At 37.9% G+C, this 18,604-nt stretch overlaps 1 protein-coding gene across 1 annotated transcript in view; it reads right to left on the bottom strand.

Annotated features, from left to right (window-relative positions):
* Window positions 1–18,604, bottom strand: part of Rock2 (Rho associated coiled-coil containing protein kinase 2) — a 92,084-nt gene that overhangs the window by 46,228 nt on the left and 27,252 nt on the right. The window contains exons 2-3 of the mRNA XM_051143703.1: window positions 12,333–12,414; window positions 9,876–9,976 (exon numbers count right to left, since the gene is read on the bottom strand). Coding sequence (XP_050999660.1) covers window positions 9,876–9,976; window positions 12,333–12,414 — 183 coding nt within the window. The remainder of the gene's footprint in view (window positions 1–9,875; window positions 9,977–12,332; window positions 12,415–18,604) is intronic.

Raw genomic sequence — 18,604 nt, 5'->3', positions numbered from 1 at the left:
TGAATTTAGCATAACCCACCTCAGAGCCAGATGCCATGCCAACCCAATATCCCAACCCGCTCCCCTGCAGTTCTCTCCCTCTGGGAGGGAAGCTCACTGGCATTTGGTCCCAAGGCTGGAGGAAGAAGGTAAGAAGAGATTAAGTTCTTGACCATAGTGCCTAGAGTCTTGACTAGCCTAGAGCCATATTTCCAATTTAAGCCTTGTCCTTTTGTTCTTGTTCATACTTTAAGTACAATTATTTTCTTTCAGTTCTTCTAATATAAGAATGAACCTTTCTTCTTTATTTTTCATTAGAAAATCCATCACAGTCCCTGGCTCCACCTCTCACCCAAGGACACTAGCTCCTTTTTGACTCAGCTGAAATGTGAAACTCTTCAAAAGAGGCTTTGTCTGACTACTCAATAAAATTAAGAACCTCGCTAGGGACCAGTAATAAATACTTTTCTTAAAAACTATAAAGAATCTCAGCATTTCCTCACAATTTCATTTGCTTTCTTCCAACAATCTCTATTATTTTGGATGTCTGCTACTTACTGCCAGTTCCCCAGAGGACAGTGTAAACACAGTAACAACAGAGAGTCTTCACGCCTGTTTTGTTCTCCACTAATCCCCAGTAACAAGTTCAATGCCAGTGCTGGCAAAAATAAAAGATACTCAAAAGATATCAAACATCTGAAAAAACAATTCTTTTTTTTTTTTTTTCTCCTTTCTTTTTTCCTTTTGGTTTTTCGAAGCAGGGTTTCTCTGTGCAGCCCTGGCTGTCCTGGACTCACTTTGTAGACCAGGCTGGCCTCAAACTCACAGTGATCTGCCTGTCTCTGCCTCCTGAGTACTGGGATTAAAAGCGTGTACCACCACGCCCAGCTGAAAAACAATTCTTTAACTTTATGACTGACCAACCATTAATTTTCAGGATTTTCTCAAGTCATGGTCTCACTATATAGTCCTGGCTGGACTGGTGCTTGCTATATAGATCAGGCTAATCTTGAAATCTGTCTTTGCCTCTGCCTCTGGAGTGCTGGGATTAAAAGGCATGTGTCATCACTGAATTTCCAGTTTTAAAGAGGAGTCAACAATAATATTCTAGTTACCACTTGTCAAATGCTATCTACATCTAGAATCATACTTTTATTGATTAAAATAAAGCAAATCAAAAGAACGCTCATATCTTTCCCAAAAGAAATGGAAAACAGCATAATTTGTAAATCCAATACTATATAAATATAATAAGAATTTTTAAATCACTAAAAATGTTCTATTTAATACAGGAAGTTTTTCTCCTAACAAAACCAAATAATTTTATTTACATGGACTTTTAACAAATCTCTTATAGAAAATAGACAATTCCTAGCACAATCAATACAAATATTCACCACTCAGAATCATATCCTTCTGGTTATAACAGAATAACAGGAACTACCTAGCCCTCCCACTGTAAACCATCATCAAATAGTATAAAGCAACAGTTTCCACCAACGCTTTGTAAAATGAGCAGCACATGACTCAGTCATCAAGTTAAATCCGTAATGGCCCAGAACAGTTTGAAAATAATTTCTTACTTGGTGTACAAGAAGAATTTCTTAAGCAGAGCACAGTGATACTGATGAATTGGGGGGTGGGGAGAGTGGAGTCAAAATTAGAATTCAAAAGAAATGAGGTTGCTGGGTTCCACTGGGTAGGTAAAGTACAGAAGTCACCAGAGAGAAAATATCCCATGCTTTCTAGAGCAACAGGTTTGACAGCAGGACAGAAACATGAAGCAGACTGAAGGATAACTTGCAAATTTCCTGGGCATGCACTGTTAAATATTAGAGGACAAATTATTCTCTAGAACAGTGTTTCTCAACCTTCCTAATGCTGTGACCCTTTAATACAGTTCCTCGGGCTGGAGAGATGGCTCAGAGGTTAAGAACACTGACTGCTCTTCCAGAGAACATGAGTTCAATTCCCAGCAAGCACATGGTGGCTCACAACCACCTATACTGAGACCTGATGCCTTCTTCTGGCCTGGAGGTGTACATGTAGATAGAGCACTCAGAAAAACAAACAAACAAACAAACAAATCTTTAAAAAAAAAAAAACAAAAAAAAAAAAAACAACAGTTCCTTATGTTGTGGTGACCCCAACCATAAAATTATCTCATTGCTACTTTATAACTGTAATTTTGCTACTGTCATACATTATAATGTAAATATCTGATATGCAGAATATCTGCAAATGGGGTAGTCCCACCCCTAAAGGAGTTATGACACAAAGATTGGGAACCGCTGCTCTACTACTACCTAACAGAACCTAACAGTAAATAAATATAAACATCAAAAGGAAGCAGCAGGGCTGGAGAGATGGCATAGCAGTTAAGAGCACTGGCTGTTCCTCCAGAGGACTCAGCTTCAATTCCCAGACTCATATGGCAGCTCACAACTGCCTGTAACTCTAGTTCTAGGGGATCTGACTACTTCACAGACATATACCCAGGCAAAACACAGATGCAAATGAATGAATGAATGAATGAATGAATGAATGAATGAATAAAGCAGCCGTTCAACTAGAGGCTGAGCCCAATTAAAGTAAAAGGACATAACCGCACTACCTTGCTCTTTCCACATATCTACTCTGACAAAGTATAAAACTGAGCCTGCACAAATTAAGGATGATCAAGTAGGAAGTCACTAAACAAACTATTGGAATGAAAATAAACATTCTTCAAAGAAATTAACAAACCTCAAACTCTCTACCCCATATCCACAAGATCTAAGACTTACTAAAAAGGTAAAAAGGAAAGCATAATATCATTAAGGAAAAAGACAGTAAAAAAAAAAAAAAAAAAAAAAAAAAAAAAAAGAGGAAGGAAGGAGGGAAGGGAAAAAGGAAAAAGGCAGTCAAAAGAAAAGTTAGGTTTAGCTTTAAATTTTTCTTACAAGAAAGTAAAAAAAGCAAGTAAAGATAGCTATTAGAAATATGCTTAAAGCCGGGCGTGGTGGCACACGCCTTTAATCCCAGCACTCGGGAGGCAGAGGCAGGGGGATCGCTGTGAGTTCGAGGCCAGCCTGGTCTACAAAGTGAGTCCAGGACGGCCAAGGCTACACAGAGAAACCCCGTCTCGAAAAACCAAAAAAAAAAAAAAAAAAAAAAAAAAAAAAAAAAGAAATATGCTTAAATAAAACAACACATGTAGTAGAAATCAATTAGAAATTCTGTAAGAAATAAAAACTTCAGAAGGGTCTAACAGAACAGCAATTAAAAAGTGAGAAATTTGGTGAGTATAAGCACAAATAAATTTGAAAAAAAAAATGAATAAATGAAAGTGAGAACTCAGGAGCATCCAAGATAATATTAAGCTGTTTAAAATATGTGTAAATATAATGGACTAAATATATCCCATTAATGAATTATCAAACAATTTAGAAGCAAGATAAAAATGTATGTGGCTTAGATATAAACCAGACAGGCTGAAGATTAAGGGAAAGACAGACATATTTGTCATAGAAAACAGCAAGGATAAAAAGTTACAATAGGAATGAATGTAAATAGTAAAAAGACTTATAGCAAAGACAGTCTTTATCTCAATAAAAGAGACAAACATAAGAGACAGGCTAGCTGATCTTTGAGTGCCAGGCCAGCCTGTAATACATGCATAATACATCCTATACGTATTATGGGGAGGGGTGGGAGGTTAATAATTCTAAATGTTTGCACCTTTAAACTTGAAAATGCATTAAGCAAAAACTATCAGAATTAAGAAAAAAAAAAAAACCCTACAAATCTCTATTTTCAGCTGAAAATATTAACACTCCATGTCAGTAATTTGACATAACAAATATATAAAGCATTCCTTTATCATGTCTCCTTTAAAATGCTCTGAAATTTGAAGTATTTGAAATGTAACATTGTATGAAATGACAAACGCTGTAGCTTGTACTTGTCTTCTGTGCTGTTACTAGGCTCTAATAGCAATCCCTGCTATATCTGCATAGTGACATAAAGTTTATACAACACTGAAAATAAATGCACCAGAAAGAAATAAGAAAATACAGAGCAAAAGTCTAGAATTAAACAGTGACAGTTGTAAAACTAGAAAACTCTACCATAGCAGACACACTAGCTTTCTAACTGGCCTGTATTCAATAACCAGATTATCTCAAAATAAACAATCATAAAAAAACTATTAACAAACTTTTAGAAGTTGCTATGGCACTCTGTTCTATGCATATTTACACCATCCTTCAAACCTTCATTTATTTGAAAACAAACTGAATTTTAAATGTTCTCTTAACTTCAGTAGAGTAAACAACCCACAGAACATTAAGAGTCAATTAATTTCTGTTACTATTTTCATTATTTATACTTTTGCTGTATAGCAGACCTGAGAACAGAGGCTAAATGGTATCTATTAACTAGTGGGAAGCTGGTAATCATTAACTTGAATAAAAAGTATACACCGTAGCCTTAAGAAGACTTCTAAATGAGAAAATGTTTCCAGTCTTCATCTTTGCTAATGCAGCTACTGTCCAGTGTACAGTTCCATGTACTTGTGATCATCTCACAGATGTACTGTTTGCAGGCCAGCTTCCTAAGTTTCTTTCAACAGAATCATGCTTTTACTGTGGAACTGCCCAGTGGGTGTCACAATGCTAAATTGTCCAATTCAACAATTCAACACTTGGTTGTCTCTATGCTGTGTCTACAAGACCCTGAACACAGTAAGAATATTTAGGTGGGGGAGAGAATATGAATATGTCACCTATGAAGAAAAAGACGCATTCATATTGAGAATTAATAAAATGAGAATAAATTCAAACTATCTCACCACAAGCAAGAACTTCTTTGCCCTGTATATTCTAGCTAACACCTGACTGTCTCCCCAAATAATAATCATTCAATTTTACACTAGAGTAATTTCCATAAGCAATCTCTCTGCTTGGAAAAAATAATATTTTGGCTGTAAGGGTGTATTTCGTGTAAAAGCTGGGGTAGGATAGTTACTGGCTCACAGCACAAGGTGGGAACCACTAGCTTCCCATCTCTGATATAACTCACAGACATTAGTCTTATTCATGCCAAATATCTACACCATACCTTTAAAATTCATTAGCAGTGATGTGACAGAGTAGCACAATAAAGTGCTGCTACTTTAGGAAAGCTGGTTTCCACTCATCTTCCTCTGAGGATGTCTCTGAGTTATTCTATCATAATCTCCCTCAGAATCTCTGTAGACTCCCCTTTATTGTCCAGCTCCTTCTCCTCTATTCAATATAGATGGACAGATACACGAACAAACAGTCAGACACAGTAGCTATTTGTTATCACACTCAACAGAGTAATGTTTAAAAACATGGATTCAGATGTAAATAAACCTGGGAAAGAGCAGAGATATTTATGAACTAGGTGACCGATTTACTTAACTCCTCTACATTTCAAAGCAAAGACAAAATGAGAAATAATGACTATAAATTTAGCATATAAAATACACTCAATACAAACATTAGCTAACTCTACCACAAACAAATGAAATAAGGTTCATTCTACCAAAAAATGATGTTCCCATTACTAGTGTTAGTACTTAAACGACAAGAAAAGTCACTTTTCCTAATAGTTCTGTTACAGAAAACTGTCAAATTTTTCATTTTTAATTTTGAAAATACACTGAGTACAAAACACCATCAACTGAGTGTATATGTGCATAGGAGGAACAAAGACACTCCCCACCTCCAAAAAAGGAATGGAAAAATAAAACATTAACCACAGTTATACCCTAATTGATGGAATTTAAGCAACTCCTCTTTTCTTCCCCACTCCATACTTTCTATAGTTAAGATGGGGTTTGTTGAGCCGGGCACGGTGGTGCACGCCTTTAATCCCAACACTCAGGAGGCAGAGGCAGGCGGATCGCTGTGAGTTCAAGGCCAGCCTAGTCTACAAAGCGAGTTCAGGACAGCTAAGGCTACACAGAGAAACCCTGTCTCGAAAAAAACAACAACCAAAAAAGAAAAAAAAAGAAAAAGAAAAAGAAAGAAAGAAAGAAATGTGGTTTTTTAAAGATTTATTTATTTATTATTTATACAGGGTTCTGTTTGCAGGTATACCTACACACCAGAAGAGGGCACCAGATCTCATTATAGATGGTTTTGCATTTAAGAGGGGAGAGACAGAGATAGAGACAGACAGACAGAAAGAGACAGAGAGAGAGAGAGAGAGAGAGAGAGAGAGAGAGAGAGAGAGAGAGAGAGAGAGAGAGACTTAAATAGATAAGACATTCCTAAATGAAGCTTGAGAACATGCTTTAGGATATTCTTAGAACCTTGTGGACAAATTTGAAAATCATTCTTACTCGGACATGCCATTTGAGGATTTCAAACGTATTTTTTACTAAAAAAATCATACTTTTAAGCCAGGCGTGGTGGCGCACGCCTGTAATCCCAGCACTCAGGAGGCAGAGGAAGGTAGATCACTGTGAGTTCGAGGCCAGCCTGGTCTACAAAGCAAGTCCAGGACAGCCAAGGCTGTATAGAGAAACCCAGTCTTGGGAGAAAAATCATACTTTTATAAGAAAATTCAATTTGTATATTAAACTAGCATGGAGGAATGTCTGATGTGAATGAAGCCTCCACTAAAAATGCAAGTAAAACAGTATCCTCATGGTTTCTGTTATGGCAGCCAACACTGAATAGCAGACCCAAGAACTGTGAAAGCCTCAGAGGAGGAAGATAATTTTTGCAGCTCAGAAATAACCTTATAAAGAGTCAAGATCCAGCTTTACATTAAAAAAAAAAAAAAAGAAGAAGCTGAGTTAACATGAATGGTATCAGAGAATCACATGCACACACAGACAATGTAGGCATTAACTGACAATGGCTCGATGAGGAGGGGCTACTCTTCTCTTTGCTTCTCCACAGATAGTCTTTTAAGTGTGTACTTTACTAAAGAAGACAATATCCCCAGGTGTGGATGAATCGCTTTAGAGGAAGAGCTATCAATTATTGGTAGAATGGTCAAAATACTTCAAAGACACAGTTCTCGTGTGTGTGTGTGTGTGTGTGTGTGTGTGTGTGTGTGTGTGTGTGTGTGTGTCTATGTGTAAGGAATCAAAATATCAACATACAAACTAGAGCATAAGACTTAGTATTATAAATAAAATAATATAAATTAAAAACATGGAGGGGGCTGGAGAGATGGCTCAGAGGTTAAGAGCACTGACTGTTCTTCAAAAGTCCTGAGTTCAATTCCCAGCAACTAACTACATGGTGGCTCACAACCATCTGTAATAAGATCTGGTGCCCTCGACTGGTATGCAGGTGGACATGCAAGCAGAATACTGTGTACATAATAAATAAATAAATAAATCTTAAAAAAAAAAAAAAAAAAAAAGACACAGAGGAGAGAATTCACCCAGAGAGAGAAAAACGGTTAATTTCTAAAGTTTTCTTTTAAAAGGTACACTGAAAGGCACAGAGTGAAACTCTGTCTAATAGGAATACAGGAAACCAATGCACTCTCTGAGCATCTGGCCCAGAATGGATGGCTAAGAAAGATGACATGTTAACGGAGTTTCTTTTTAATATTCTCCCTCCCTGCCCTCGTGTGTGTGTGCGTGCGTGTGTATAAATAGGGGTGGACATGACTGCAATGCCTGCAGTAAAGACTATACAGAGAAACCCCTCTCAAAAAACAAAACAAAACGATATGTTGTTAAATTGGAACATTCTCTCACTATGTCCACCATAGTAACTTACTACATACAAATCAACTTAAAAACGATATACAGATGGACAAAACACACGGACATTTCTTTTTCAATCATATTCCTTTTAAAGAGTTCCTGTCTAAGATAAAAAGGCTGGAGCAAAGCCTAAACAAGACATAAGCTTTTGGGTCAGGCACCAGAATAATACAATGTTAAGATGTTTTTCTTTTTAGTTTTGGTTTGATTTTTTTCAAGACAGGGTTTCTCTATGTAGCCTTGGCTGTCCTTGATCCTGCTTCTACCAGGACTAACAGCAATAACAAAAATAAAATTTGTGCCTATATATTTTTCTTCCATTCCTTTGACACACTGCATTATAAAGAAACATTAACAGGGAACAGTAACTATTCTGACATTAAAACATGGCAAGCTGGAACAAGACATGGTGGTACATGTCTTTAATCAGGCTGGGCTCGGTACACCCCTGTAATCCCAGCATTTGGGAGGCAGAGGCAGGCGGATCTCTGTGAGTTCAAAGCCAGCCTGGTCTACAAAGCGAGTTAAAGAAAGCCAAGGCTAGAAAGAGAAATCCTGCCTCAAAAAACAAAAACAAAAAAGAAGGGGGAGGAGGGGGAAAGGAGGGAGGGAGAATGACAGATCCCAGTACTTAGGAGACAGAGGAAGGCAGATCTCAATGAGTACCAGGCCAGCCTGATCTACAGAGTGAGCCCTTGACTCAAAGCAAAACAAAGCATGACCAGTCTGACTGGGATGTTGCTCAGCTGATTAAGTTGGGGCTAGGTCCCAACACCAAGTAAAACAGGGCTTAAGGTACCTGTCATCCAGCACCTGTAAAGCGGAAACAAGAGGATCAGAAGTTTAAGGCCATCCTCAACTACACACTGAATTCCAGGCCAGCCTAGAATCTAGAAGATTCTGTCTTAAACAAACAAACAAACAAAACACACACAACTAAAAGAAAAACAAAGGTCAAGATCTGACACCCATCTGTCCAAATTCCAACTCCAAATTCTAGTATCTCTTCCATAATTGCAATAAATCTTTGTATTTATTTTTGTCTTGTTTTGCGAGACAGGGTTTCTCTGTGCAGCCTCAACTGTCGTGGAACTCTGTAGATTAGGCTGGCCTAAAACTCACAGAGACCCTCCTATCTCTGCCTCCCAAGTGCTAGGATTAAAGATATGTGCCACCTCTGGTCAGCAGTAATAAATCTTAAGTGTGCGGAAAACAAGATGTTTGTTAAAATATGTGATTTGGCTCTATATAGCAAATATGCAATAAAAATAATAAAGCATAACCCTTAGGGAGTACTCTAACTAGTATTACTTATCTTATTAATGAACTTAATAATCATCCTCCACAGTAACCTCACAAAATAGGTAATACTGTCTCTATTTTTCCAGTCAGAACATGGAGAAGAGTTTTATCCATCAAGAGGATAAAACACTGTTAGGTTCAAAGGACAGAACTGGACTGGACTCTAAGAACAAATATTGGAGCTTCATGCTTAGGTATTAAAAAGAAGAAAACTATTATAATGCATCATTTACTATAAATATACCGTTTACTGTTAAAAGTATCTGCACTTTCACCTGCAAAGATAAACTATGTCTTCACTGTGATGAACATGCATGTATATAATAATATATACAATTACATGTATGTTATATATCCATATATAAAATCTAACGGCTTGCTAAGCAGAAATGTTTTCAGTCTGACCATTTTCTTGTTTTTGACAGGGTCTCACTGTGTAGCTCTGATTCCCTAAAACTCACCTAGAACTGTATACCTGGCTGGCCTTGAAATCAGAGATTGGCCTGAATACTAAGAGTAGGGGCATTTGTTATCATGTCCAATTTCAGTCTGGCCATTCTTAATGAAAACACAGCTGTCATGCGATTTTATAGCAGAGTATAATAAAGTATAGTACTAACTCCTAGGCAAATCACATGTGAAACCCAACTGGCATTATTCCAAGCCACTGTTTTAGAGCTGCAACAGCTAGAGACTAGCTAACCTCTTTTTAAATATAGGAACACTGAGGTTCTCAGAGATGGAATGATTTGACCAATTCTCAAATGGCCAAGAACAGAATTTAGAACTATTCAGCTGTTATGATGTTAAAGAAAAAAAAAAAGTAGTAAAAACCAAACAAATCCTTTCTTACCAACTGAACTTCACCAAAAGCACCTCTTCCAATAACTTTCACGACATCATAGTCTTCTGCTTTCATCTGTAAACCTCTGATTTTTTTCACAATTTTCTCATCTACAATAAAGAGATCAGCAAATTTTAATATCAATCATATACATTAGGAACTTTCAAAAGTAGTCACCATATTTGTGAACATTTTATTTCTACATAGTAGAAATCTTCAGCTGATTCTGTCAGACTTTATTGGATCCTATTTTAAAACTTTTTGTTTTTCCAAGACAGGGTTTCTCTGTGTAGCCTTGGCTGTCCTGGACTTGCTTTGTAGACCAGGCTGGCCTTGAACTCACAACGATCCACTTGCCTCTGCCTCCCAAGTGCTAGGATTAAAGGCATGCGCCACCACGCCCGGCCTATTTTAAAACATTAAAATGTGGGGAAGGGGTGTAGCCGAGTGACAGACTGCTTGCTTAATATGTGAGGTTCTAGGTTCAATCCCCAGCACTGAAATAAACACCTACTCTGAGATGTATGTTATCTTCACATCAAGGAACCAAAGCGATGTGATTTATTGGCACTTGTTCATGAAGATGACTGTCAAAAAGCAGTACTAAAGCTGTTCCATTTCTCACTCCACTATGTACAAGTGACATCAATGACCCACACAGTCCCAATGTGCTTTATCATGGCAGAAAGCAGCCACAAAACCAGGCATGTCATCCAGGACCAAGAGGCTAAACATAAACACAAGGACTGTGTGTTATAGGCTAGCCCAGACGATAATGCTAGACATTATCTCAAAGGAGAAGAGGAAGGGATAAAATCATTTGCAATACTAAATTTAGCAATGAAGCTTAACCCAGTTCTTTAAAAGACGGCAATCACATATTGCAAATCTATCAACCATAGTAGAAACTTTTAAATAAGAAATACTCTAGTGCTGACAATTCCAAAATAAAGGACTTAGCTGTGGGGATAAAGAAGATACATTTTCTTTTTTTTAAAGAGGATACATTTTTCTTTCCTCTTTTTATTGCACATTTTTAGAATTTTAAATTTTGTGTGTTATATGCTTGAGAGAGAGAGAGAGAGAGAGAGAGAGAGAGAGAGAGAGAGAGAGAGAGAGAGAGAGAGAGAGAGAGCGCACCCGTGTAGTGCCCTCAGAAACCAGAAAAGGGCATCAGATTCCCCAGAATTTAGTAACAACAAATAAGTTAACTGTTACTAACTTGTTAGTTGTGTGCCTGAATTGGGTGCTGGAAACTAAATTCCTCTGCAAGGACAGGCTGTGTTCTCAACAACTAAGCCACCTCCTCAGACCCCTGGGATGATTAACTTTTTTTTTTTTTTTTTTTTTTTAGACTGTCTTGCTTTGTAGCCCAAAATAGCCTTAAACCTCCTGTCTCAGTTGTTGTATTGCTACATATAAGCATGAACCACCATGCTCAAGTCATTTTGAGCATATATTTTCTGAATCTACTTATTCCAACATAATGCTGACAAACATGAAGGATAACCATGTACATGGTGCTAACTGCCAACAGATCATTTTTCCTTAAGGGATCTAAATGTACACAATTTTTCTTATTCAAGTCTTCTGCGTAAGTAAAAGCAAAGTCACACAGTTTCAATGTTAACTTACAATCTTGTTTCAATCAGCCATAGCCAAAAGTTATACAGTTTTAACAATTCATGCATAATCTTAAATTTTATCTATTTTACATATTCTAACTTAGCTTAGCAAAGCCACTTTGAAAATACAAAATATTATTTTGTTATTTGGTTTTTGTTTGTTTGTTTGAGACAGGGTTTCTCTGTGTGGCCCTGGCTGTCCTGGCTCTCTGTAGGCCAGGCTAGCCTTGAATGCAGAGATTTGCCTACCTCTGCCCCTCCAAGTGCTGGGATTAAAGGCGTGTGTTAACACCACCTAAAAAAATGTTATTTTTAAATGAAACAAATGGCAAACTTAATAAAATCAAGTTTGATAAATTAATAGGTTGTGGTGATTGTATTAAGAATGTTCCTCTTAGGTTTATATATTCAAATGCTTAGTCACCAGGGAGTGGCACTAATGAAAAAGATTAGAAGGATTAGGGGATGTGACCTTGTTGGAGAAAAGTGTCTCTGAGGGTACGCTTTGAGTTTCAAAAGCCCATGACAAGCCCAGTGTCCCTCTCTTAGCCTGCAGATTAGGGTGTAGCTGTCAGCTACTACTCCAGTGTCATGTGTGTCACTATGCTCCCTGCCTTGATCATAATGGACTAAAAAAACCTCTGAAACTCTAATCAAGCCCCTAAGTAAATGTTTTCTTTTATAAGAGTTTTCTTGGTTATAGTGTCTCAACAATATAACTGTGGCTAGGACATAGATTAACAAATTAATAGATTTTAAGTACCAAAAAATTAACCAAACACATCTCATTTAAAACACAGCTATGTGTCTAAACATGAATAGTAAAAATAAATATACTTACATCTATTTAAGAAATTATCTATATTTTTATTTTTCCTCAAAGCAGGAAAATCCAAATCAAGGACTAAGGAATTTAAGCCATCCTGTTTAAAAAAAAAAAAAAAAAAGAATATAAGGCAAGTTTGTATAATTCTCAAGCATTCAAAAGTCTTTAAATATTATATATGCGGTTCCTAGTGAGTAAACACCAACCAACATTGATATACTGAAAAACTCTCCATCCCCAACAGCTTCAACAAGTTTTCTAGCCTGAGAATGCTAGTTGAAAAGCTGGCAATGTGCACAAAGCCAGCAAAGTGAAGAAAGATAAACACAACTCATAAGTTTTCACTTGTTTAACAGTTATTAATTTTGTGCCTAGTGCATATGGAACAAAGGGAAGGAGGTGCCAAGAGTGAACAAGATGACGACATCTTCTCCAAGTAAATGGGCAGAGCTAGAAAAGATCATACTGAGATAACCCAGATCCAGGAAAACAAACACTGATGCTTCCTCTCATTTGAGGTTCCTAGCTCCAAATCTTCAGATATGAGTACATATCCTGGAATACGTATGGATAATTTGAAAGGTTAGACTAGGTTTATATTGTCCCACAGAAATGTTCAATTTCTATTTCACCCAGAAAAATCTAAGTCCATGCTAACTGACCTGCTGTCATTTATCACTAAGAGCTAAACAATAGCTATTTATAATACTGTATTGTTTTATAGGTACTGGAAGATTTTTAAGCCCAATTATAATGACAGACTAACTTTTTCCCAAAATTTTTTTTTAAAGATTTATTTATTTATTTTACAGTATTCTGTCTATGTATGCCTACGTGCCAGAAGAGCACACCAGATCTCATGATAGAAGGTTATGAGCCTCCATGTGGTTGCTAGGAATTGAACTCCAGACCTTTGGAAGAACCGGCAGTGCTCTTAACCTCTGAGCCACTTCTCCAGCCCACTTTTTCCCATCTTTAACAAGAGTTTTATTACTTAGAAGAGATGTTTACCTGAAGAAGACACAATTTACCAAGGAACACTGAAATAGGAATGAATTAAAAGATAAAGGAGGCTGTTGGAATGGCTCAGCACGTAAAGTGCTGCACTAGCCTGATGACCTGAGCTTGACCCAGAACCTTCCTACCCATGGCAAAAAGCTTGAAGCATCTGTATCCTAGCCCTTTCACCAGGAGGTGGGAGCCAGAGACAGGAGAATTTCCTGGACTCCCTAGCCTCGCCAAGACAGAAGAGAGCCAACTTCCAAGAGTTGCTGTCTAACCTCTACACTAACACCATGGCACACATATGCTTGCACTCACATGTATGTATCATAGAAACATATGATAACAGATAAACAATGTAATTTGTTTTTTGAGGCAGGGTTTCTCTTTGTAATCTTGCTTGTCCTGGACTAGCTTTATAGACCAAGCTGGCCTCAAACTCACAAAGATCCACCTGCCTCTACCTCCCTAAAGTGCTGGGATTACAGGTGTATGCCACCACAGTGGGCTCCAATATAAAAATTTTTAAGGTGAAAGTGAACCATGTATTTTGCCACATGGATTAACTTGACTTTAAAAGCCAGAGTCACTGGCTCAATACAGTATAAAAAGTCTTCCTATTTCTTCTTAATGAAACTCTTACCTAAAACTACAGAAAAGTCATCTTAGAAAACCACCCCTGCCTCCAAGAAGCCAAAGAAGCCAGGCAATGGTGGGGCATACCTTTAATCCCAGTATTCCAGAGGCTGAGATTGAGGCTATCCTGGTCTATAGAGTAAGTTCTAGAACAGCCAGAGCTACACAAGGAAGTCCTGTCCCAAAACAAACAAACAACAACAACAAAAATGCCACCTCCCCCACCCCCAAGAGCAGGCTTTCAGGAGGTAAAGGCAGGTGGATCTTTGTGAGTTCAGTCCACTCTTGTCTACATTGTGAGTTCCAGGACAGCCTAAAGCCTAGGGAACACGATAACGAAATAGTAGGTATCATTCATACTTAGGACTCTGAGAGAGTAACCAAGCATGTACACTCTGAACTATGGGGAGGTAAAGGATCCTGCAGTGAGGAACACACAACCAGTTGGTCTCTAGCCTTCCAAATCACTGTGCCCTGTACTCGCTTTCCTATGAAAGATTCTCTTCCTCTCATCTTCTGCCTGGATGGTACTTAAGTTTCACATGCTTTCCCACTTCTCCCCACCTTGGATTAGAAGTCTCTTTTCTGAAATTGCCCAGAAAAGTATTTTCATTTTGCATTGATATTGTCATTATGCACATGGTAGCCAAGTGCTTCTAATTTTGTTTTTTCATATATATATATTGCTTTTGAGACAAGGTTTCTCTGTGATGCTCTGGCTCTTCTGGAACTTGCTCTGTAAACTCAGAGATCCACCTGCTTCTGCCTCTTGAGTGCTGGGATAAAGGTATACATGGTGCCAGGCTTCGGATAGAATTTTATATTCATTTTTAATATTATACTAAAAATATTTAATTTACTTACTGTGGGGGGTTGGTATCCCCTTAAATTTTGTGCCTAGTGCAAGTGCCTTGCTAGCTCTGCCCCAGCTCTGGTCCTGAGAGACTGACTAATACAATATGATAATAATTGCATAACAATGAGTTGTGACAGCAAGTCATCAATATATTTTAGTTGTAAGAAAATGTGTGAGGATTTCTTATGGACCCAGTCGAAGTTTGCAAAGAGATAGATTTAAACTTCAAGTTGGTGTGGTTCTAATGCTATAGCAGTGCTGATGACAGCGTGATGACTAGTATTTACTCAGTGTCTGGTATCAGAACGGCCAGACACTTAAATCTAACACCAGTTCATTTAATTTTCCTAGCAGACTGCGAAAGCAAATGGTATTAATCTTTTTCTTTTCTAGTTGTGAATTAAGCTTAGAAGTTAAAACAACTTCCCAGATTTGCTCAGCTAAAAAGCTGAATGGCTGGTATTGGACTCAATACAACTTCAAGTAATTATTAGTACTCTTAATATTTGAATTAATTATTATTTTTTTCTTCTAAAATATTAAGTTGGGGAAGATATGAATCAAAATATCCACATGTAGTTCAGAAATTTGAGGATAAAATTAGACAATTGTTATATACTACATTTCTTCAGTTTATATTTCCCCCATAAACAAAAATATTTTCTTACTCAAGATTCACAAAGCATACTATTTTACTCCCAAACTCTTCCTAGAACAAAACAAAACAACAAAACAAACTGCCCTTGAAGTATTTCCCCCATTATAAAATATCAGAAAAAGTAATACATTTCTGTCGGAATGTCTTCTAGGTGAAGAAGTGTCTCTTGCAGTCATTGTGTGCAGTTGAGCAGTGATGGGGAAATGGACAGCCACCCTGCTAGGGAACCTGAGATAGAATTAAAGAAATTCCAAACACAAAAAAATTTGACATATCATTACAATTGTATTTCTTTGTCTGTCTGTTTTTTTTTTTAAGACAGGGTTTCTCTGTGTAGCCTTGGCTATCCTGAACTCACTTTGTAGACCAGGCTAGCCTCTGCCTGCCTCTGCCTCCCTGAATACTGGGATTACAGGTGTGTGCCACCAAAGCCAACTCAATTGGATTATTTTGGAAACAAAAGAAATTAAGACTTTTCATTTTCTGCTGGACATGTTTTTTGTTTGTTTGTTTGTTTTGTTTTGTTTTGTTGAGACAAGGTTTCTCTGTATAGTCTTGGCTGTCCTGGACTCACTTTGTAGACCAGGCTGGCCTGGAATTCACAGCGATCTGCCTGCCTCTGCCTCCCAAGGTTTACGACAGCACTGTCCGGGTTCTGCTGAACATGTTGATTCACACCTTTAATCCCGGCACTCAGAAGACAGAGACAAGTAGATCTCTCAGTGTTCAAGGCCAGCCTGGTCTATGAAGTAAGTTCTGGGCCAGCCAGGGCTAACCATCAAGACCTTATCTTTAACAAGGAAGGAAAAAAAATTCTTTTTCTATTTTACATAAAAAGTCACTGAGGTGGGTTAGGTCTCCCAAAGATCATAACTTCAGTTTCCAGCACCTACATCAGGCAGCTCACAACAGCCTGTAACTCCAACTCCAGAAGAGCCATCACTCTTTTCTGGTCTTTGTGGGTACCTGCATACAAGTAGCAAAAACAGAAATAAAAATAATTTTGTGTGTGTGTGTGCACGGCTGGTCTGGAACTCACTCTGTAGACCAAGCTGGCCTTGAACTCAAAAAGATCTACCTGCCTCTGCCACCTGAGTGCTGAGACTAAAGGTGTGTGCCGCGCAGCCCCATAAAATCTTTTTTTTCTTAAGTCACTTAAGTACTTGAATATCACATTATTCTTTGTTTGTTTGCTTTGTTTTGAGACAGGGTTTCTCTGTGTAGCTTTGGCTGTCCTGGACTTGCTTTGTAGACCAGGCTGGCCTTGAACTCACAGTGATCCACCTGCCTCTGCCTCCTGAGTGCTGGGATTAAAGGCGTGCACCACCACACCCAGCTTATTACATTATCTTTAAAATGTAATACCCAATTTCCCATCAAATCTAACAAGTCCACATGCACAAAAGTGTAAAAATCTGTACCCACAGACATTAGGAATTTAAATTTACTGAGCATACATTATGCGAAAAAGAAAAGTCACTTGAAAGATCTTATTTTAAATGTGTGTGGGTTTGTACTGTGAGTCCAATAACCTAGGCATGTCAGATCTCCTGAATCTGGAGTTATAGGTACTTTGAACTGCCTGATGTGGTTGCTGGAACCAAACTTGGGTCCTTTACTTTTAACCATCCATCTCCAAATAATTTCTTAATTTAAATTTCATTTTAGAAAAGAAACAAACCATCTGTGGTGGTTTGAATAGGTATGGCTCCCACAGACTCAAGTGCTTGGCCCAAAGGGAGTGGCACTATTATGGGTGTGGCCTTGTTTGAGAAAGTGTTACTGTGGAAACAAGCTTTGAGGTCTCCTATGCTCAAGCTAAGCCCAGTGTGGCTTACAACCAGTCTTCTGCTGCCTGTAGATCAAGATGTAGATAGAACTCTCATCTCCTCCAGCACCATGTCTGCCTTCATGCGGCCATGCTTTCCACCATGATGATAATGGACTAAACCTCTCAACTGTAAGCCCCAATTAATGTTTTTCTTTGTAACAGTTACCATGGTCATGGTGTCTCTTTACAGCAATGAAACCCTAAGACATCACCCCACACTGAAAAGGAATACAGGAAACAGCAGCTTTCTCTGTTGTCCATACAATAGACACAAGGATAGAGGGCAGCAGGCGCAGTTGTTCTAAATATGTGCTCTTCTGTCTTCTCTCCTTCTAGCTTTATGTGTAATATGCAGATTCAAAGGCCTGCCTCATATTAATGAAAAAGCAAAAACAGCTTTTCTTTTTAAAAATTTATTTCCATTATTTTGTTACATGTATGTGTGTGTCTACATGTGGGTACACTCCAGCAAAGGTATCCCCAGAAGCCAGAAGAGAATGGCAGAGTTAAGGTGGTTTGACTCACTTGAGATGGGTGGTGAAAACTGAACTGTGGAAGAGCAGTAGACATTCTTAACTCCCTTGACCGTTAAACCATCTCTTCAGCTACCCAACTTTTCTCCACAGAAGCTTCAGAAGGCAAAACATATCTCACCTTTAAGGGATTTTAGGTTGTTTCTCTCTCTCTCTCTCTCTCTCTCTCTCTCTCTCTCTCTCTCTCTCTCTCTCTCTCTCTCTTTCTTGTTTGCTTTAACATACATGTATTTGGATGCTTGGTTGAGTTTTTTGGTTTGTTTGTTTTGTTTTTGTCTACAGAAGGGGCACATGCCACAGGATATGTGTAGCAGGAAAACTTGCAGGAATCCATTCATTCTGCTACATGGGTCTCAGGAACTGAACTCAAATAGCCAGACTTGGCAGCAAGTGTCTTCACCTACTGAACCATCTTACTGGTCTTTGGAGAAAAGAAAATTTTTTTAAGTAAACCTTTTGAGGGGGGAAAATAAATTAATAAACTTTAAGTATTTGCCTTATCTTTTATTTCTCCTAGCACATGTGTACTTAGCTATTTTTTTTAAAGGGATGAATAAGTGTTATGGATGAGTAAGGATGATTAAGGGGAATCTAATTTATACCTCTCTGTTCTACTTTACCTTTGGTAGCTCATAATGTTTTACTGGAAAGAGGGTAATTCTCACTATTAAAAAGCAATATAAATGCTAATTAATATGTGCAAATGTAGCTTCTAAAGTATAGTTAGTAACTATATCACCACCTATAACTCCTCTGTATACTGTTCCTTCA

Source organism: Acomys russatus, chromosome 1 (assembly GCF_903995435.1).
Source record: "Acomys russatus chromosome 1, mAcoRus1.1, whole genome shotgun sequence".
In the NCBI taxonomy this organism is placed as follows: Eukaryota; Metazoa; Chordata; class Mammalia; order Rodentia; family Muridae; genus Acomys; species Acomys russatus.
This window is presented reverse-complemented; position numbering and strand designations above follow the sequence as displayed.